The sequence below is a fragment of the Penicillium brevicompactum genome (genome assembly GCF_028827555.1).
Source record: "Penicillium brevicompactum strain IBT 35665 chromosome Unknown utg000003l_segment0_segment0, whole genome shotgun sequence".
Taxonomy (NCBI): Eukaryota; Fungi; Ascomycota; class Eurotiomycetes; order Eurotiales; family Aspergillaceae; genus Penicillium; species Penicillium brevicompactum.
The window spans coordinates 2,435,003-2,455,537 of record NW_026623206.1 but is presented as its reverse complement, the minus strand read 5'-3'; the positions used below and the strand labels follow the sequence as shown (position 1 = coordinate 2,455,537).

Sequence of the window (20,535 nt, the reverse complement as noted above, 5' to 3'; positions counted from 1 at the left end):
AGCCATTGCATTGCCCGTCATGCTTCTCTTAGATTACCAGAACGTTTTAATTGAGTCTCTCCTGACGGAGCGCTTCTCAGGGTATGCTTTGTCTCCCTCCCCCGCACCTCCACCTCGCCGCATTGTGTACACCCCCCAGGCACCCGGCTAACAAGCTCCAGAGCATCCCCGGTCTCCATTGACCAGGTGGTTTCCGACTTTGATGGAGTGACGTTCCACCTTTCCACCCCCGAATCGAAGACCAAAATCCTCATCTCGATCAACGTGAAATGCTTCAAGGAACTGGTGCAGTACGGAGCCCAGGAGGTGTTGGAGCGAGAGTACGGTCCCTATATCGTGTCCCCCGAGCCGGGCTATGATTTCTCGGTTCAGATCGACTTGGAGAACCTTCCCGCCGAGGAGGAAGCCCGGAATGACCTGATTATGAAGCTTGCCCTCCTTAAGCGCAATGCGATGGCCGCCCCATTCGAGAGGGCATTCGACGAATTCAACAAGCTCGCCGAGGAGGCTTCTCAATATACATCAGAGTCCGCGCCTCAGGGTGTCAAGGAGGGCGGTGAAGTGATGGCGATCCACTACCGCGAGGAGGAGGCTATCTACATCAAGGCCAACTGGGATCGAGTCACCGTCATCTTCAGCACCGTGTTCCGGGAGGAGACTGACCGCATCTTCGGCAAGGTGTTCTTGCAGGTTGGTGAAAGGCATGCTCGTGAATATATTCAAGTACTAACAGTCATAGGAATTCGTCGACGCCCGCCGTCGTGTGTTGACACTACAGAACGCCCCCCAGGTTCTTTTCCGTAACGACCCTCCCCTTGAATTGGCCGGGGTGCCTGGTCTCAGCCCCAAAGAAGGCGAGGTCAGCTACGTTACATTTGGTAAGAATGCCAATTGCTCTTCACGTTCGGATTGAGATTCTGACTCGACACGCAGTCCTGTTCCCTCGTCACTTGACTGCCCAGCGTCGCTACGAGAACATTTCCCACATCCAGACCTTCCGTGACTACTTCCACTACCACATTAAAGCCTCAAAGGTGCGATTGACATTTCCTACACCCCCCTAAGCACGCATTCGCTAATTCTTATAGGCCTACATTCACACACGAATGAGAAAGAGGACAGCAGACTTCCTTCAAGGTATACATCTCACATTACAAACGGGAAGAGTGCACCACGCTAACACCAAACAGTCCTCAACCGAGCCCGACCTGAGAATGAGGAGCGTGAGCGCAAGACTGCCAGTGGTCGGACGTTCCGTGTGCAGGGTTGAAGCTCATTTTTTTGTCTATATTGTTCACGAGTGCTTCGTTTCCCATGAGCCAATTTCATCCATTCCAAACTTACCAACTGTTCAACACCTCATATTACTCATCAAAGTAATGAGATTAGTCTGAGAATCCCTTTGATACTACCTAGGGAGAATTGCTTTTTGGATGTCATTCTTGTGGTGTCTAGTAACCAGAAGAAATTGGCACGTGCACGTGCACGTGGACGACTCGAATGACTCGACGTGCTAGAAACACCCTGGTAAATAAACCTCGGATTGACGAAACACCTCGACTCGCTTTCTGCCTGCGTATACAATTTGAAATTATACTGAAGCCTCTGATTCAACATTGAGACATCTAGTCTATGACGGTTTGTCTGTGGGGCCGCTCCTGCATACTGCAGAGCCGCATGTATGTACTAGCCCTGCCCAGGTGGTGAGCTGAATCCACGCAACCTTGAAATTTATCGGATTACCTTAGAAAACTATGCAAATGTGTCATCTCATACAAGATCCATAGATTGTATCAACCTTGGAAGATTCCGTACAGGATTCGTTCTTCATAGGGTAAACAGATAGAATTGATACTACCCAAGGCGGCAGGTGCAAGTCTAGCTCTGCATGACCCAAGCAATAGTTCTTAGATATCTCCACGTCTCTCCAGGGTTCTCTTTCTCGCGATTCACGAACTTTCCACCATGGAGTCCGACGCAACAGTCGACCCTGTGGTAATGGCCGCAATGATCTCCCGGGCTCGCCTGGACGCTTTCGTCTCATTGTCGGAGGGTAATTGCGAGAAGTTTATCGAATATGGCAAGCATTGTATTGATGCTCACGCCCAAGCCACCAAGGCTATGATGGATGATATTGCAGAGCGCGTCGGCGACGGGGAGGTCTTTGACTGGGAGCATGCGATGGAAGAACTGAAGGTTGGCCTCTTTAATTACTGTCAAGCTATCGTGAAGGAAGCTGAACTGTTGATGCCCGAGGCACTGGACCGTCCACCCAGGAAGTCTTCCTTGGATTGGGCCCGCCGTCTTCCCTCTGGCAAAACATCGTCCAACTCTCTCAGGATCTCGCCCATTCTCTCCAAGGACCCCACTAGGACTTCCGAATCCTCGACTGAACCCATGACGCCAACATCCCTCAACATGTCGGATGCTTCAGGTGAAAGTCATCTGGTAAGTACACAACATCTCGCTGAGCTTACTTGACTTTCGTCTGCTGGACGTGACTGACTTTTTTGGACTTAGATTGCCTCTAGCCGACGACGACTTCGTCTCTTCTCGGTTAGCAGTGACGATTGGATCAAGTCTTCGACTGACTCCACGTCCGCGGACGAATTTGAGGTTGTGCTTCCCGATGGCATGACGCGTGTGGACGAATCCATTCACCTCGGTGTGGTTATGGGTATTCTCAGCAAGTTGTACACTATGGCGAAGCTGATGCAGTCGATCCTGTTGAGCTACGGTGTTGAGGTTCGTTGTCATCTCCCTCCCAGTCCTGTACATGTGGATATACTAACATGTCTCAGAGTGACACCTCGGAATCCGGTCTTCTCTATTGGACCATCAGCTTCGAAGAGAACATAACGAGCAACGATCTGAAGACTTTGATCAGCATTGCGGAGAACCTGTTCTACTCACTGTACGCACGTGTCGTTATCGAACTGGCCAATATTGAGTTGTGTGGTACCTTCAAAACCAGCATTATTTACAAGCGCAATTCTGGTTCATTCTTGCTCCCCGAGCCCGACCATCTGTATCGCATCGTTCTCTCCTTCAAGGACGCACTGGATGCCCCCGGTATTTGCTCTCTGCTTCGAAAGGACGCGGCGATTCACTTCCAGCAAAGCTACATCTCGCAGATTGTCGACAAGACCAAGAACGCCGATTTTCCGCTCCACGACAAACTCGGATATCGTTCTCATACCGCGAACATTGTGCAGGACAGATCCGGGCCCTACTGCACCAAGTGGAAGGCTCTTATTCCCTTCTTCAACGTGATCCCATGTCGGAATATGGCCATGATGTCTGAGTGTTACCTCGCCCTGGCCCCTAGGAATGCCACCCCAGACGACGTTCCATTTGGACAGCTTCCCTTCATCGACACCAGCAAGATCGCAGCAGACGTTCGGGACGCGGAGAATATCAAGGATAACCGCATCGCAACACTTGCCAAGCTGGAAGGCACGAGCGTCGGAGAGGAGCGCCAGAAGGATCCCAAGTGTCGCACCTACTACCTTGCCAAGCAGCGCAAGTGCGTGTGCTTTGCCATCTGCGTTTGTGCCAAGGAGTGTACCAAGGACGTACTGCGCAGCTGCCCCTGTGCAGAGCGCCATGTGCGCATCATGACTGTCCGACGTGGTCTTCACTACAGATGGCCGGGTCTTGCTTTCTCTACCACCGCCGGCACTCTGGCTCGCATGTTTTTCCATGGCTTTGCATCTCTGAGACGCGGTGTGACTGACCGCCAGATTGCGGGAGAGCTGGAGCGGGCTTTCGATTCGATCGAGGCCCTGATCACCAGTGAGCGTGAGAAGGATAAGTCTATGAAGCTGGAACGGGAGAAGGCCAAGCGGGATTCGTGAATCTGCGAGTCCTTTCATCCAAGGGGTTGCTGTCATGGGGAATTCCGACGCTGGACATGACCATTGCTATGCCAAGTTATCTCTCATTCATATGAGTCAAAAGTTTCCTAGGTAGTGACGAATGACGAATCTTGATTTTCAAAATCATACCCGAACTTAATAGAAAGTCTGAAGTTTAGTACAATTAGTGATTAGTGACAGCAACTTTAGATCGCTAAACGCTGATCTTAAAGGAGTGGATATCTCGGGTGGGTTCTGGAAGTGATCCACCTTGAAATACGAATCCTTTCAGTCGCTATTGACAATAATAGATGCGTCAAGGAACAATGGTGTGTATTCTGTAGAATGGGGAATGACTCAAATGCCCAAAAGAACCAAAAAAGTCCGAACAGACGAGGTTGTTCTCGTATGCTCAGACATACTCCGTAGTGCCAATCACGTCGGCGGCTCAGACCAGTGATATCTTCGAGTTCGTTCCTCACCGGTGAGCGGGTTTTCACCCTTCTTTTCATTTTTCCACCTTCCTCTCATCTCTCATGCCTTGACGGCAAAGGACTCCCCTTCCACTAGCCATACAAGTTAGGGATGGTGACCAAGGCGTCCGTGTCACATTCACCATGGAAGTCCATTAGCAAGTGGATCGCGAACATAAGCATAAACCCAACCCTGGCGGGTGCCCACCAACGCCCACACACGGCACGGCCATACCACGCGGCAGTTGGGCCCTCCTACGGCATCACCACCCCTGTGCCCGTCCAGCATCTCGCCCGCCCCTCTCCATTTCGCTTTGAGACCGGCTATGCTCTATGTGCCAAGCGACCCTCGCGACCATTTCCTCCGCCCTTCTTATCTCCGCCCTCGACCTCGTTCTCCGATCCGTTGACTACCCACGGCCTAAGCCAGGATAAGAGATTATCCGTTAAGGGCGAGCTAGTCCGGGGCTTGAATAATGGAGACGACGCTATCATCGTCGCTGAGAACTTTATAGGCGTTGATGATGGTGTTGGCGCATGGGCTACAAAGCCGCAGGGTCATGCTGCGTGAGTTGATTCCGCTGCTTTAAAACTCCTTGCGCCCAACTAAAGCTGGACGATCGCTGACTTTTCCTTCAACCCCAGACTCTGGTCCAGACTTCTGCTACACTTTTGGGCCCTCGAGGTCGAGCGACACAATCATGACCCTTCCCTCGATCCGGTCGGTTACCTTCAATCTGCGTACGAGGAGACTCTGCGAGCAACCACGTCTCCAACCGAGTGGCTAGGCACCACCACCTCGGCGACTGCAATCTTACACCACGCCGAGCAAGACGGCATCCAGAAACCCTTGCTGTACGTCACCAACCTAGGTGATTGCAAGATCATGGTGATCCGACCAAGCGAGGAGAAAGTCCTCTTCCGCACCGCCGAACAATGGCACTGGTTCGACTGCCCCATGCAGCTTGGCACAAACAGCATCGACACACCGAGGAAAGACGCAGTCTTGTCCAAAGTCGCATTGCAAGAGGACGATATCATCTTAGCACTTTCCGACGGTGTGATGGATAATCTCTGGGAACACGAGGTGCTGAAAATCATCATGGATAGCATCAACAAATGGGAAGAGGGCCGTGTTTCACATGAGGATGTTCCGAACTCGAGTCTGTCGGACGAACGCAATGTCTTTGTTGCGCGGGAGCTGTTGAACTCTGCTCTGACTATAGCTCAAGATCCCTTTGCGGAGAGTCCGTTTATGGAGAAGGCTATTGATGAGGGACTTGCAATTGAGGGAGGCAAGATGGATGATATCTCTGTCGTGGTTGCGTCTTGCAAGAAACGCGCTGGATGAGACCTACGCCAGTCTGTTTATCAAAATTGTGCTCGGCATGTGCTACGAGTATGTGCTGGCTCTTTGACGCCTATACCAACCTGTCGCCGGTCAATGCTAGTTTGGCCGAATCTCAAATCGCACATTCAGTGTTTGGTACGATCCCTGGGCCCGGCAGGTTGAACTCCTCACATCCATGCGGTCTCGCTCAATTGGTGCCTGTCAAATGCCCACCCAATATGGTCCGGCAACTTGACCCATTTGGCCAGCGTGTTTGATATCCGATCCTGCGCGTCGTCGGATACGCTACAATGTGATGCCTCATGGCATTAAACCTCATTTTCCACCAACTTTCTACGAACTTACTTGGTTCAGTGCTCATATTCCACGTCTTGTGGAAATCTCATTCCAGGCTTGCAGCGTCCAAGGTGTGTGGTCTGCAGTTTGATGCACTATGGATCATGAAGATCGTGTCACTATCTGCAGTAGGCAGTGCACAGCGCAGGCTGAAGAGATATACGCCAAACACCCGTCATAGCTAAGCTGTGTGTTCTGGAAATTGGAAACAGGGATCTCAAACCCCTTCGTTGTGTATGAGCATACACAACCTTGGAGATCTCTTCGGTGGGTCAGGGACCACACATGTCAACATACTTCCTCTACAATGAGGTGGGTCGCACATACTGTGGCCAGTCACTCCAAACGGACTTGCCATGTTGCGGGTTTTGTCCAAGCCATGGTCAACGGAGCAACTGATACTTGATACTCAGAATATACCCTTTGATGCTATCAAATAGCAATCGCTTCTTGAATGAATACCACCATGGTTGCTACTTCGTATACCTCACAAGCAGTAGAATGTAGTTCTCTATCGGTAATCTTTAGCTTTCAATTGAGGGTCCTGATAGATGGATAGTTGCACGTTTTCCTGGCAGGTATCACCTGTCAATAAAGATGTTTCCAAGTTAAAAAGAGTAGTAGTACGGAGTATAGGTAGGCATTTCGGATAAGCCAGCCCAGTCGAGTGAGGGTCCGAGTACAAGCACAGACCACCTCACCGCTCCAGTTGCCGCCCGGCAGAATGAAAAAAGTTTCGGTCGAGATTGAAGCTCTGCTGGTGGCCATCAAGTCTTTGATTGTCTTGACTCCAACCATTCACAATGAGGGCCAAACGTTCAAAGAAGTATCGCAAGCTTATGCACCAGTATGAGCTGACCTTCGGTTTCCGAGAGGCCTACCAGGTTCTGGGTAAGTTCAATCTATCCATGCGCCCAGACCGTCGAACGCCATTCTAATAATGAATAGTTGACTCGAATTTCCTTCGCGCGACTGACCAATTCAAAATGGAGCTGATTCCTGCCCTCGAGCGCACAGTTCAAGGCAAGGTCAAGCCTCGTGAGTGCCAATATCAACACCCGCAACTCATGCCATATACTAATGACATCGCAGTATTGACCAAGTGCTCACTCGCCGCGATCATGGCCGCGCAACCCATCAACCCCAAAACCGAAAAGCCATACCGACCTCTCTTTCTCCCCCCTCCCACAGAACTTCCTCTCCGCCACTGCTCGCACAACGCAGACTCAACACCAATCGATGAGATCGAGTGTCTGCTCTCACTTCTTTCCCCCGGTTCAGACGTGAAGAAAAACAAAGAGCACTACATCCTCGCTACAGCGGAGCCAATCCTCCGCAAGACAAACCCCAACGAACCAAAGCGGAAATGGAAGACCGAGGATGACCGCAAGGAAGAGGAAGCCATGCGCCGATCGAAGCTTCTGCGCTCATCAGCCCGCTCCATCCCCGGTGTCCCAATCATCTACGTCAAGCGCTCAGTCATGGTTCTCGAGCCGCTGAGCAACCCATCTGAGATGGTGCGGGATGGTCACGAGCGCGGCAAATTCCGCGCCGGCCTAGACGTGGAAGAATCACTCGGGAAGCGGAAGCGTGATGGCGAGGGAGATGATGAGGATGTATCCGATGAAGAGCCGAAGAAGAAGCGCACACCTAAGGTGAAGGGGCCCAATCCCCTCAGTGTGAAGAAGGCTAAGAAGCGTTCTGATGCACCGGCGCCTAAAAAGAAGGAGGTCGTTGCAGAGGCTGAGGGTGATGATGCTGCGCCTAAGCCTAAGCGCAAGCGCCGTCACAATAAGGGTGTTCATTGGGAGATTGAGGATGCTGCTGAGGCGCAACCTGCGGACGCGGATGTTGAAGCTTGATTATGTCCGCGTGGTGGAGGCGACTGGTGCTGGTTATCATTGCATGCATTATCTTTTCATCCCAGGTCGGCGTTCATATATTGGATGGATTTATCTAAAAGTTTAGCTAGTGTACAGAATAGTAATGTACATTTGACATCACTCAATGATTTTACTCAATATCGCACAGGCGAAAGGTCATACTTTGGGCTAGTCTTCCAGAGGATGAAACCTTGGAAGGTTCAAGATTTAGTGTAGGTCATATATACATTCCCGCTTCTTATATCGTACAATTTTCTCAAATGTGATGAGGGGAGAGGACAGCACCGAATCACCCGAGGCCGTTTGTGAAGGTTCGACCATTTCCCATATCAGTCTCGTGGTTCGAGTTGATTGTAGAGAAGATTGATCGAGTTCAAATGGCGAGGCGTGGACCTCGACTATGCGGCCCGTCGCGGCAAAGAAAAAGCACTCCAAACTCCGATTCCATACTTGATAACACATAGCATCGCATACTGCACAGCTCATTGTTTCGAAGTCTCAGTAGCTGCGGCGGGAGCAGGGGAAGGGCCTTGGCTGATCTCGCGCTCCTTGGCCCAAATTGCCTCGATACGTTGACGCTTGGCTCGTGCCTCGTCCCGATTGCGCTTTGCGCGGTCGAAGCGCTCTCCAGAGAGGCATTTGTTCACATCGCGCTTGATATCATTGCAAGCTCCCATGGCCTTGATAAGGAAGCCTTGGGCGTGGCATTCGTCGAGGGCGGTCATGATTTCCTCGCAGTCTGATCATGCAATTAGTATCAATTGGTCAGGAAGTGGGTGGTGGGCTCAACGTACTGACGTTGTAGGGTGTATGAAGGTGGGAATGCATGGCTGCGGTGTTTCTGAGGAGTATTATGTAGAATTGAAACGAAATCCAACGAGTCCAATCGTACAATTTGAGAAGCAAAGCAAACACCGTCGGTCTTCACAATCCCCGGGCGGCGAGGAGATCGGCCTTGTTCTGCCGGGCGGACAGCCCCGCCAGACACACCGATAAAAAAAATATCGCCGATAAAAAAAAAAGTTGACGCAAGTGTTCGGTTTTGGCTCAACACATTCAGCATGTCTTCTATGATTACGACTACGTCGTGGGTCAAGCGCGGTGTCGCTGCCCAATTTCCCACCAAATATGTTATCGACGAGGCTGAGATGGGCCGTATATCTAAGCTTGCGCGCATGCAGCTCGAGGATGCCAAGGAAGATATGAGTGCTGCTCAGGACGGCAAGATGGACGAGCAGGAAGAGGAGGCGCAGGCCGATGATACAATGGAGGAGGACAGCGAAGAGAAGCCCTCGGCTACAGGCACAGACGCAAAGACGTGAGCAGATTTAAGCAGACATGATTAAACGACGCTAATTTGACAATAGTGACGATGATGTCTTGAAGGAGTTTGATATGGACAACTACGACAAGGAGGAAGTCGATGATGACGGCGAGAAGGTCACCATGTTCGGCAACGTACAATCTTTGGCTTACCACCAGCCCAACGAGGCGGATCCCTACCTCACCATGAACGACGAGGACGATGACGAGGAGCGCGAAGAGCTTCAGATCATGCCCGAGGATAATCTTCTCATTGCTGGAAAGGTGGAGGACGAGGTTGCGCATCTCGAGGTCTATGTCTACGAAGATAAGGCAGACAACCTTTACGTGCATCACGACATCATGCTGCCCGGAATTCCACTGTGCACCGAGTGGCTTGATATCCCCGTTGGCAAGAACCCCGAAGGTCGTACACAGGGCAATTTTGTCGCCGTCGGAACCATGGAGCCTGATATCGAGATCTGGGATCTGGACGTCGTGGACTCCATGTACCCCAATGCCATCCTCGGTCAAGGCGGCCAGGATGCCGAAAAGACCAAGAAGAAGCAGAAGAAGAAGACCAAGGCCAACGATGAATACCATGTCGACGCCGTCCTGGCGCTGGCCGCCAACCGTCAGCACCGCAACCTTCTCGCCTCTGGATCTGCCGATAAGACCGTCAAGCTTTGGGATCTGAACACCGGCACCTGTGCCAAGTCCTACTCTTACCACAAGGATAAGGTTTGCTCACTAGACTGGCACCCTACCGAGTCCACCATTCTGCTGAGCGGCAGTTACGACCGTACAGTTGTTGCGGCCGACATGCGTGCACCCGATGTCCAAGCCCGCTGGGCCGTCGACGCCGACGTCGAGGCTGTCCGCTGGGATCCCCACGACCCCAACTTCTTCTACGTCACCACTGATGCCGGTATGGTGTACCGCTTCGACATGCGCATCGTGCCCGCCACCCCCGCCGAGTCCAAGCCCGTTTGGTCTCTGCAGGCCCACGACTCCTCTGTCTCCTCCTTCGATATCAACCGTGCTATCCCCGGCTTCCTGGTGACTGGCTCAACAGACAAGACCGTCAAGCTGTGGAACGTCGAAGACGATCGCCCCAGCCTGGTCGTCACCCGCAAGTTGGAAGTCGGCAAGGTGTTCTCCACCTCTTTTGCTCCCGACCAAGAGGTTGGCTTCCGTCTGGCTGTTGCTGGTAGCAAGGGAAGCGTGCAGATTTGGGATTCATCTACCAATGCCGGTGTCCGCCGTGCGTTTGTTTCTCGCATTCCTGACTTTGCAAACGAGGTCCAGGAGCGCACTGTTGGAATCAATGTTGATAACGAGGACTCATCTGATGACGAGGGTGAGGGCGAGGGAGCTGAGGAGGCTCCTCGTGGTGGTGATGGCTGGGAGTCTATGGATGAGGATTAAATGGATACCCATGATCATTCCTTTGTTTATGTCAAAAAATAGATTTGTCGAGTTTTGCATGTTAATGACCTGTCTGTTCATGATTCAAAAATATGAAACAACCCTCATATGTTCAATAACACTTGGTCACATCGTAGCCTTCTTGGTTTGTTCTAAGGTTAGCTCTTTTGATGTTTCGTAAGGTTCGCAAGATCCTGGAGGTTGTCGTAGAGCTTATATGCAATTCAATTGAAATATTATCTATGATCTAGAAACAAACAATAACTCCTAACCCCATATATATGAAAAGTTCAAGCCTCCTGGGCGTGCACGTGGGTAGTCAAATCCAACAGTCTGTTAGAGTAGCCCCATTCATTGTCGTACCAAGCCATGATTTTGAAGAACTAGTAGTATGTAAGTAAAAGTCACCGATCTCAACCTGGAGATAGAATGACATACCTGGGGGTTCAACTCCATACACGAGGGAGCGTCAATGATAGCGCTGTAAGAACTGCCGTTGTAGTCACTGCTCACAAGCTCTTCGTCAGAGACCTTGAGAACACCAGCCATGTCGAGCTTAGCGGACCGACGGAAAGCAGCGATGACTTCGGCCAGCGAGGTCGGCTTTTCGGTGCTGATGGTGAGATCGATCATTGAGACATTGGGACTGTAATGGTGTTAGATTGCAGCTGTGATCGACATCGGCATGGAACTCACGTAGGCACACGAATGGAGACACCAGTCACTTTGCCCTTCAGCTCTGGTAGCACGGCGGCAATAGCCTTAGCGGCTCCAGTGGTTGTGGGAATGATGTTGTCGAATACGCCACGTCCTGGAACGATGTCATTAGAACTAGACCATACGTTGGAGGAAGCCCTACTTACCCAGACGCTTGTTCTTCTTGCTGTACCCATCCAGGACCTGCTGTGACCTTGTGGCAGCATGGATAGTTGTCAAGAAACCTTGTTGAACGCCAAAGGATCCTTGGAGAACCTTCAAAACAGGAGTCACACAGTTGGTAGTGCAGCTTGCATTGGAGACAACACGGCAGTCCTCGGTAGGGGTGTAGTCGTCCGAGTTCACACCATAGACGAAAGTAGGTGAGTCCGAGCTAGGGGCAGAGATGAGTACACGCTTTGCCTGGCCGTAAGTGACATGGTCTAGAGCAAGGTCTCGCTTGGTGAATTTGCCGGTGCATTCGAGAACATAGTCGACTCCCAGAGCAGACCAGTTGAGCTTCTTGAGGTCGCGCTCGGAGGTTAGGGCGATTTGCTTGCCGTTGACTGTGATGAGGGTCTCGGAGAGGATGTGGATCGGAGTTCGGTCGTCGAGATATCCCATTGAGGAGTCGTAGCGGATTAGGTAGATGAGGTCTTCAACCGAGATGCAGGTGTGGTTGATGGCGACGACTTCGATATCGGTACGGACTAGGGCTGCGCGAAGTACATTTCGGCCTTTTTGGTAGGTTAGCCTTTGTCATTTCTACTCTTTCAGGTCGAGCCAAAGTGCCAAGGTGTTGATGGTCACATACCAATACGACCGAAGCCGTTAATGCCGACTTTGCATGGTGAAGTGACCTGCACTTGGCCATGAGGAACGTCGTTGATCGAAGGGGCCATTGTGGATCTATGAGCGCGATAATTGCAATCGATGTTTGATTGAGTATGTCTCTTGCCTACTAGGCAATGTATTGGAAGACCAAGATCTATAAGTATAGTTCCAACGAACCCACCCCAGACCTGCTTTCCCGTGTCTCCCATCCCAACGCCGAACAACCCGACGTCACCCGCTATCATACGGATAAAGAATCGGCATCGAACAAGTCCGACGGTCTCATAGAGCGAGGTTTCTTGAAACCCATAGCAAATGGAACATAGAGAACAAATCAAAGCCGGCGATTCTGCCGTCATTCGGATGTCCAAAATGGATACAGGGACGAACCAATCAGGACAACCCTTCGTGCCGAAAATACCGCGTCCACTACCCGATGGCAGCGGAGGAGTGTTATTTTGTTACGCAAGGACCCATGACTTGTCTCGTCTTTGTTTGGTGGAGGGGGCTCGACTCTGGGGTAAAGTACCGATAGACGGAGGAATGAATGGAGCTGTCTGGACTATGTTTGGCGCTGCTTGCCGCCGCGAAAATGAATGGGGCCAAATTATTCACACCCATGCAAGCTTTCCAATCAGAATAATCCCGCGGGTCCAGTGGGGAATCTTTGCTGAGAGACTGCTCAAACGTGATTTGTGGGTGACGCCGGCATTTTCTTCCTCCGTATCGGCATTCCGATATGGGGCTGCCCGGTTTCGCCGAACTATGACCAACTTGGGCCTCATATAGTGAAGATTCCGGTATTTCGCGGGAGAGACAGCAGGCTCTTCTTTTTCGCGATAATTCTACGGTTGATAAATCACTAGGCCCGAGATGTCTTACTATGCATGTCGTCAATCTCTATCACAGAAGACATTGCATGCTTTGGCGTGTCTTGGGCCATGGTCATTTATTCCTCTGAAAGGTGCTTCAGGGCTACCAAAAAAGACATCACAACTTTGGAATGGAAAAAGTCTCATACCTTAGGGAATTGTTCAAATAAAATCTATCTATGATGAAGAATGACAAAGGTGTCCTACCCATGAAAGGAGATGGGCCGAATGGCTTCGCTGAAATTCCAATCTAGTGTGTTCTAAATTCTAGACATCTCGCTCGGTCCATTGAGAACCAGGAGCAGATTATAAGCTGTAAACAAAGGCAAGACTCAGACATTCTCCGTCATCTCTGTCGAGCATCCGTCATCCTTTTCCTTGTTTTTGGCAATGAGCTCAGCAGGTGTGACTTCGCCCTGTGGCAGATTACGCGCCATGGAGACAATTTGCCATGGAGACGATGCGTCCCGGAACACGTGGTTCAGCATCTCAAGATTGCGGTTCATGGTCTCCGGGTAGAAGAAGTAAACCAGCACGGGGATGCAGGCTGACAAAATTGCGTACATAATGTAGTACTTGTAGCCGATCGTGTCGAGTGCCACCGGGGTCACCATGACCACCACAAAATTCCACAGCCAGTGGTTTGCAGTTGAGATAGCGGCCATCGCCACGCGCAAACGAACAGGGGCAACTTCTGTGCAGTACAAGAAATTACCACCGAGAAAGCCGATGGGGTAAAACAGATTGAACAAAAAGATGAAAAATGCGGATGCAATAGATGCGTTTTTGTTCTCGGTGCCGAAGCTGGTGGTAATAGCCATTGCTGCCATACAACCTGCCATCCCAGCCCCACTAACCATGAATACGACACGACGACCTAGACGGTCGATGGCGAAGAACGCGATGAAACAGCACAAGCACTTCCAGGTCAAGGCGCAAGCTGCGAGAATCTTCGAAAGATCTGAACCCAGGTTTAGGTTTTCTTGGAAGATTGTCGAGGCGTAGACCGAAATCAGATTTCCGCCGCACATTTGTTGGAAGAATTGTAGAACTATACACAAGCAGAATCGGTAGAGGAGACGTTCATCGTCATTTTTCGAGAAGATTTCCCGAAGGACTCCCTTGGATTCAGATGTGACCTCGAAAGATAGCTGGATTCCGGATATCTCCACCTGAATAGCGTCATCATCTGGGTCGGAGCCTTTGAGAGCAGCGAGGTTGGCGGTGGCTTCGTCTGAGTGGCCAACGCGTACCAGCCATCGCGGGGATTCTGGTAAAAAGAAGATAGATGCAAGAATGATCAATGATGGTAAGAATGAAATGGTAAGCGGTCCCCTCCACTGTCCAGTATTGGTATCGGGGAGCTCGCTGAATCCAAAGTCAATCCAGTTACATAGAGAATAACCAAGACACATGAATATACCATCTGCGACGACATGCCGACCTCTGCTCTTGGCTGAAGAACATTCGGATTGCCAGACAGGGATCGCCACGCTGATTTGGCCCACTCCCATACCCAGTATGATTCGACCAACGGTGAATTGAATCAAGGAATAAGCGGAGGTTTGCAAGACCTGGCCAATAACAGACAGTATGGCACCGAGAAAGATAGTCTTCCTGCGACCGAGACGGTCAGATAAGAAAGTACAAGAGAGTGCTCCAATAAGAGCACCAATTTGAAAAGAAGCGATCACGGCGCCTTTTCCGGTGGAATTGTGTGACTTGACAGCACCTTCCGTGTTGATGGTATCGATTTGAGGAAAGGTTGCAACCCAACTGGGGAGGGTTGCCAAAGGACCGGTACCGGCCTGATTGTATCCAAACAGGAAAAATCCCGGGGCGACAACCAGCATCATCTGCGCAAGACGCAATGCTCGCCCTGTCAGGCCCATATATAAGGAGTTCATGGTAGATATCGAGACCAGCTCAGGGATAATACAAGAAAAGGGAAGTGAAGAAGGAAAGTGCTGGCTGACAGGAGTGATATATATGCATTTATGCTGATCATGCTATACCAAGAACGACAAGCTCGTCTGTGCATCGGCATTAATGCTTAACCCGGGGACCCCATGAAACTGGGGAAGCGGACTTGTCCATCCCCGCAATGTAGCACAGTGATGCAATGGGGAGACCTCAAACCCCGGGATAATGCACTGGTCAGACATTTCCCCAGTTTCTGGGGAGACTTACCCCATATCGGAGGTTGCATTGTCCGAATCCTTGCCTTCGCTTAAAAATGATGCTCATTGCATCACGAGGCAAAATGCTTGTTTATGCTTGTTTATCCCTCTCGCTATACCTACCCCGAAGCCGCGTAATCAGACTCAGTGAATCTTGAACTGACGCATTTGAAAGCCTAGAGTGAAACTCTCAGTCCATGCATGTCGACCCACCTGCACTTAAAATTGGCACTAAGATGCGGCGAAAATTTAAGGTTGTTTGTTTAGCCTGAAGGTTATTCTAGGAAGTTGGGATGGATAGAATGGGCACTGGGGGATTCCTCAGACGCTGATTTTAACTTGATTTGTACATTCGTTTCTCATTCTTGTTCATATACTCTCAAAATAACATGTTTACTTGCTACCAGCAAGCTTCTTGATCTCTGCCACAACGGCATCAGTCACCTGCTTAGTGGTAGCGTTACCGCCCAAGTCACGGGTGAGGACACCCTGCTCGCAAACGTTCTCAACACAAACAATCAGCTGCTTAGCAGCTTCCTCCTCGCCGAGCCAGGCAAGCATCTCCGCAGCGGTCCAGAAGGTGGCCACGGGGTTGGAGATTCCCATACCGGTGATATCGAAAGCGGAGCCGTGAATAGGCTCGAACATACTGGGGTACTGGCGAGTGGGGTCGAGGTTGGAAGTGGGGGCAATACCGATGGAGCCAGCGAGGGAAGCAGCAAGATCGGACAGGATGTCAGCGTGCTAATGAATCGTCAGTTTTCATCACTTGTTTGATCTCTTCATGGCGACTCACCAAGTTAGTGGCAACGATAGTGTCGAGAGTTTCGGGCTTCAGAACCATGCGGGTAGTCATGGCATCGACAAGCATCTTGTCAACAGTGACATCGGGGAATTCGGTAGCAACAGACTTGGCCACCTCATCCCAGAGAACCATACCGTTACGCTGGGCATTGCTCTTGGTGACGACAGTCAAAAGCTTACGGGGGCGCTTCTGGGCGGTCTCAAAGGCGAATCGCATAATGCGCTCAACACCGTGACGCGTGAAGATGGAGACTTCGGTTGCGATTTCCCAAGGCTTGCCGGCGTGGGAGCGACCACCCTGGCCGGCGTACTCGCCCTCGCTGTTCTCGCGAACAATCACCCAGTCAAGGTCGTTGGGACCACACTTGCGCAGGGGTGACTCAGTACCGCGGAAGACACGAGTGGGACGCACGTTGGCGTATTGCTGGAATGGCTGGCAGATGGCCAGACGAAGGCCCCACAGGGAAATGTGGTCGGGGACGTCTGAGATTGTAAGTTACATGCGATTTGGATGAGCTCGGTCTTCTTACCGGGAGCGCCGACAGCACCGAAGAAAATGGCATCGTGCTTCTTGAGTTCCTCAAGACCGCCATCGGGGATATATTTGCCGGTCTTCTTGAAGGTCTCGGAGCTCCAGTCGTAGTTCTTGAACTCCAACTTGAAGGTCTTGAGGGTATCGGTCAAAGCGTTGAGAGCAGTGATACCGGCCTCAATGACCTCTGGGCCAATACCATCGGCGGGGATGGAGGCGATGTTGTAGGTCTTTTGACCGGCGACAGAGGGAGACATGATGTGAAGTTCTTTGGGTAAGTAAGATGCAGCAGAAAGGATACAATTCAGCGCATGCGAGGGTCTTTAAAGAGATCGATTTCCAAGGTCCCAAACCTCAGTCTCCACAAGAAAAATTGCCTCGTTGCACGCTCATCCAACTATGATCTTGATCGCGGGGTGCATCCGGAGATTGAAATGACCGGGCCACTATATTCGGACATTTTGTCCCCCGTGGATCCACCCGGACATGTCTTTGTCCGGTGGCGACTAGCCCTAACTCGGTGTACAGAATCGCGACGATGGATCTTCACGTTCTAGGTCGAGTAAATCCAAGAGGATTGCAAGAGATTGAGCGAAGTTCAATTTTCAGATGCTAATCCTTGTATCTCTCGGGATCCAAGTCAACACTCAGCGCGTTCCAACTCGCATCCACACAATCCAACTGCAAAGCCAACACTATGCCTATTCCACAAGAAGCTATCGACAACGTCCTTAGCCAAGTGCTACCTCACATTAATCACCATGTTGAGTGTCAGAGATTATCATCTCTCAAAATACCTTTCATCTTGGCCCTCACTGGTCTTCAGGGAAGCGGAAAGTCTACATGGACAGATGCGCTGGTCAAAGCACTGAAAAGCCAAAATCATACAACGATCAATCTCTCGCTGGACGATCTATATCTCGACCATGATGATCTAGTCAAGCTGCGCACACTCAACCCTTCCAACAAACTTGTCCAAGCACGAGGACAGCCAGGCACACATGACATGGCTCTTGCGCGCTCTTTCTTTGAAAGCTTGAACAGTGGCCGCGATGTATTGATACCTTCTTTTGACAAAAGCAAGTTCAATGGAGAGGGTGGAAGATCACCTATCGAGACGTGGGAACGTATTCCATCAGACATCACCATTGATGTTGTTGTATTTGAAGGCTGGTGTGTTGGATTCCAGCCACTGGAAGAGCTCGATATTCGAAAGAAGTGGGAGAATAGTGTCCAAGGTGACTCTACAGGTGTATATCCGACAGAGACTTTGAAAGACCACGCGATCGAGCATTTGCTGCAAGCCAACACCAAGCTACGCAGCTACTGCGACCTTTTCATGGGACCGCAGCATTTGGATTTCATCGTTCACTTGGATACGGATGACCTGGTCAATGTATACCAGTGGAGAATTCAGCAGGAGCATGCTCTTCGTCAGCGGGCCAATGAGAGCATGTCAGATGAAGAGGTCATTCGGTTTGTGAAAGGATACATGCCCGCATATGAATTGTATCTGGATCAGCTGAGACGTGGGTTTTTCGATGCCACTTCTTCCGATACTGGGAAGGGCCAGTTGCGAGTTGTTTTGAATCAAACTAGAAAGGTAGTCGAGACTGCGCTGTATCCCTGAATTGAGATTAGAAAGGAACACATTGTACATTGGTTTCATCCGCTCGATATATCTAGAACTACAAGAAGTTATTGTGTATCATCCAGGGACCGTCGGCCACACTCCAGAGATCATTCATCAGCATAGACGAGGAGAAGGGCAGGGATTCCTGACCGGCAAAACCGGGATTGAAGGCAGCATTGCTGTCTGCCATGTTTCCGAAAATAAGCCCGGCGGAGGACTGTCCACTGATGGGGTTGCCAGCAGAATCAAGCATTTCAGCATAGTTTCCAATATTGTCGGTAGGTGAGAAAATAGCCGAGTCATATGCCTCCGTGGAGTTGAGACCTTGGACGATTGGTCGTGCGGCTGATTGGAAAGGCTGCATGCCACCCGAGACAGGGCTCTCTTGGTATCCATTCATAGCCGAGGACCGTAGTATAGCTGGTGTGAGGCCTATATCTCCAGATTCATGGCCATCTTGAACAGAGAGGAATTGAGTTCTTCTCCTGTCTATTGATGGTGTGTTTTGTGTGTACTGTGGTGCTTTCTCTGTTCCGTTCATGGTTCCGGGAATCTTGAACTGCTGGCCGTTGGAGTTTTGTGCCGAGAAAGCAGACTCCATACCTTTGATTGCTTCGATGCAGGTCTCTGGCCAGCTGCTTCCGCGGAGTGACAGATTTTCCAAGACCGCAATTCCCATGCGCGCATACTTTAGCGCGCTTGATGCTGCAAATTCATCCTCCCAAGCGGCAAACATGAGAATAAGACAGGCCATCCATGTTGACCATGTGAAGCATGGCCATGAAAGTGGTGAGTCTGATGTAGAAGACATGTGTTTTTTCAATGCCGTGAGTATTGATCTTGAAGATCCAATGCAGGTCTGTAGGGCATTCTTGTAATCTGCACTGGGCTTTTCGGCCGCTAACAAGGGCCGGTTGAGTGAAATGATGGCCTCGTGTCGCAGAATCATTAGAAGGAGTCGATGGTATGGCTGTAAGGCTGGAGCCTGCTCCTGACCAGATTCATCGGGCTCTTCAATCGGATTGACATCATCGTAAACCTCATTCCACCATTGTGAAAGTTCTCCTGTGACATGTGCCGCCTCAACTTGGCTATCATGGCTGTGCAGTATAGATTTGTTGCGAAGTTCCACAATCAGACCTCTGATTCGGGCAAACTTGGCGAGATGGCAGACCAGTCGCAATCTCTGATCGTCGTTGTTTTGGGGGTTAGTTGAAACATGCCTTTCTGCGCCGGGGTAACACACGTCGATGTCATCGTCCCGAATTGAGAGAGGAATGCCGAGCGCCTGGGAGAGATACCTCTCAAGGGAATAGATTGACCAGAATAAACGACATCTGATGCCAACTTCTTCGCTACTGAAACATGAGAAACGCCCCGGGCAACGGTGCAACCCCAGGTGGAATGCGGTGCGGGTGATTACACCGCCCACCCGCGAGGCCGCATTTAAACGCAAGAGAGAAGTGAGCGCAACTTGCGCGGTGAAAGCCGCTTGTAGTAGTGCCAAGGTGGAAGGCTGCTCGAGCAAGCTCTGTACATCCTGCATCACATGCTGAATGCTCCGAAAAACCAGCCCCGCGGGAACAGGATTTGTCTTGGATGCAGGGGATGTTATTTGTCGATTGTCGCCCAGGGAGATGGATATGACCGACCGCAGTATCATCAACTCGAGGCGATTGATTGACTCGATTCCCTTTTGGCTAACGGTCTCCATGGTCTTCAAAACCGTTGGTGCATGAAGACATGGGAAAATTGAATGCCAATTTTCGAAATAGCTGCGTGTCCATTTGACAAGGTCGTCAAAAGCAACGGTTGGGCTTGACGAAAAGTCCAACTCATCTTTTCCCCATAGGTCATCGGTGGTTTGAGTTGTTCCTGCGTGTCGCCTCAGCCGGTCGTCTTCCCCAGGCACCGACGTTCTGTCGCGCGCTCGGGTTTGATCCAAGTCCGCCGAGCGGCGTGCGAATGCATTGTAAACATGGCGGATGAAGTGAATGCCACTTGAACTTCCAAGAAATGTCGCAGAGCCCTCGTTTTGTGACTCTCTCATAAATCCAAGCTCACGAGGAGATGGACCTGATGTTGCAGCAACAGAGGGCCGCTTGCGTCTCTTGTTTGGGCGCGACCACTCTGTTTCCACGTCCTCGTGTCTAGTGCTCACAGAAGATGGTGACGCCATGGTTTTAACGCAGTTCTTATCACATCTTTTTCTTTCCCTTGGATCATTCAAAGTGTGATGTTTGAATCGGCTTGGCAATGCCGGGCCCGGGGCCCCGGGGTCCGGGGAATCTTAGTCATCTATTACGTCAGATGATTCAGGCTCCGGCATCGATCGCATTCTCACCTTCAACGCG

At 50.8% G+C, this 20,535-nt stretch overlaps 11 protein-coding genes across 11 annotated transcripts; 6 read left to right on the top strand and 5 right to left on the bottom strand.

Annotated features, from left to right (window-relative positions):
• Window positions 1-19: 19 nt before the first annotated feature.
• N7506_004824 (actin-related protein 2/3 complex subunit 2) lies at window positions 20-1,270 on the top strand (the record flags this gene model as incomplete). The annotated part of the gene is made up of 6 exons (XM_056954118.1): window positions 20-81; window positions 162-690; window positions 740-878; window positions 934-1,034; window positions 1,089-1,137; window positions 1,191-1,270. The coding sequence occupies 6 exons, from the start codon at window positions 20-22 to the stop codon at window positions 1,268-1,270; spliced, it is 960 nt and encodes a 319-aa protein (XP_056813007.1).
• Window positions 1,271-1,965: 695 nt separating this feature from the next.
• On the top strand, window positions 1,966-3,857 carry N7506_004823 (uncharacterized protein; the record flags this gene model as incomplete). Its single annotated transcript, XM_056954117.1, has 3 exons — window positions 1,966-2,448; window positions 2,521-2,745; window positions 2,802-3,857. The coding sequence occupies 3 exons, from the start codon at window positions 1,966-1,968 to the stop codon at window positions 3,855-3,857; spliced, it is 1,764 nt and encodes a 587-aa protein (XP_056813006.1).
• Window positions 3,858-4,442: 585 nt separating this feature from the next.
• Window positions 4,443-5,681, top strand: N7506_004822 (uncharacterized protein; the record flags this gene model as incomplete). Its single annotated transcript, XM_056954116.1, has 2 exons — window positions 4,443-4,897; window positions 4,943-5,681. The coding sequence occupies 2 exons, from the start codon at window positions 4,443-4,445 to the stop codon at window positions 5,679-5,681; spliced, it is 1,194 nt and encodes a 397-aa protein (XP_056813005.1).
• Window positions 5,682-6,820: 1,139 nt separating this feature from the next.
• Window positions 6,821-7,879, top strand: N7506_004821 (rRNA-binding ribosome biosynthesis protein UTP23; the record flags this gene model as incomplete). Its single annotated transcript, XM_056954115.1, has 3 exons — window positions 6,821-6,908; window positions 6,966-7,055; window positions 7,110-7,879. 3 exons carry the CDS (start codon window positions 6,821-6,823, stop codon window positions 7,877-7,879), a joined length of 948 nt encoding a protein of 315 aa, XP_056813004.1.
• Window positions 7,880-8,382: 503 nt separating this feature from the next.
• N7506_004820 (COX assembly mitochondrial protein) lies at window positions 8,383-8,728 on the bottom strand (the record flags this gene model as incomplete). The annotated part of the gene is made up of 2 exons (XM_056954114.1): window positions 8,383-8,639; window positions 8,695-8,728. The coding sequence occupies 2 exons, from the start codon at window positions 8,726-8,728 to the stop codon at window positions 8,383-8,385; spliced, it is 291 nt and encodes a 96-aa protein (XP_056813003.1).
• A 233-nt stretch (window positions 8,729-8,961) lies between these two features.
• N7506_004819 (rRNA-processing protein PWP1) lies at window positions 8,962-10,630 on the top strand (the record flags this gene model as incomplete). Its single annotated transcript, XM_056954113.1, has 2 exons — window positions 8,962-9,218; window positions 9,268-10,630. 2 exons carry the CDS (start codon window positions 8,962-8,964, stop codon window positions 10,628-10,630), a joined length of 1,620 nt encoding a protein of 539 aa, XP_056813002.1.
• Window positions 10,631-10,920: 290 nt separating this feature from the next.
• Window positions 10,921-12,228, bottom strand: N7506_004818 (type I glyceraldehyde-3-phosphate dehydrogenase; the record flags this gene model as incomplete). Its single annotated transcript, XM_056954112.1, has 5 exons — window positions 10,921-11,013; window positions 11,069-11,276; window positions 11,327-11,441; window positions 11,494-12,063; window positions 12,141-12,228. 5 exons carry the CDS (start codon window positions 12,226-12,228, stop codon window positions 10,921-10,923), a joined length of 1,074 nt encoding a protein of 357 aa, XP_056813001.1.
• Window positions 12,229-13,364: 1,136 nt separating this feature from the next.
• On the bottom strand, window positions 13,365-14,939 carry N7506_004817 (sugar porter family MFS transporter; the record flags this gene model as incomplete). The annotated part of the gene is made up of 1 exon (XM_056954111.1): window positions 13,365-14,939. The coding sequence occupies one exon, from the start codon at window positions 14,937-14,939 to the stop codon at window positions 13,365-13,367; it is 1,575 nt and encodes a 524-aa protein (XP_056813000.1).
• A 666-nt stretch (window positions 14,940-15,605) lies between these two features.
• On the bottom strand, window positions 15,606-16,805 carry N7506_004816 (putative tartrate dehydrogenase; the record flags this gene model as incomplete). Its single annotated transcript, XM_056954110.1, has 3 exons — window positions 15,606-15,956; window positions 16,009-16,499; window positions 16,547-16,805. 3 exons carry the CDS (start codon window positions 16,803-16,805, stop codon window positions 15,606-15,608), a joined length of 1,101 nt encoding a protein of 366 aa, XP_056812999.1.
• A 440-nt stretch (window positions 16,806-17,245) lies between these two features.
• On the top strand, window positions 17,246-18,178 carry N7506_004815 (uncharacterized protein; the record flags this gene model as incomplete). Its single annotated transcript, XM_056954109.1, has 1 exon — window positions 17,246-18,178. The coding sequence occupies one exon, from the start codon at window positions 17,246-17,248 to the stop codon at window positions 18,176-18,178; it is 933 nt and encodes a 310-aa protein (XP_056812998.1).
• Window positions 18,179-18,236: 58 nt separating this feature from the next.
• On the bottom strand, window positions 18,237-20,360 carry N7506_004814 (CeGAL family transcription factor; the record flags this gene model as incomplete). Its single annotated transcript, XM_056954108.1, has 1 exon — window positions 18,237-20,360. The coding sequence occupies one exon, from the start codon at window positions 20,358-20,360 to the stop codon at window positions 18,237-18,239; it is 2,124 nt and encodes a 707-aa protein (XP_056812997.1).
• Window positions 20,361-20,535: the final 175 nt, after the last annotated feature.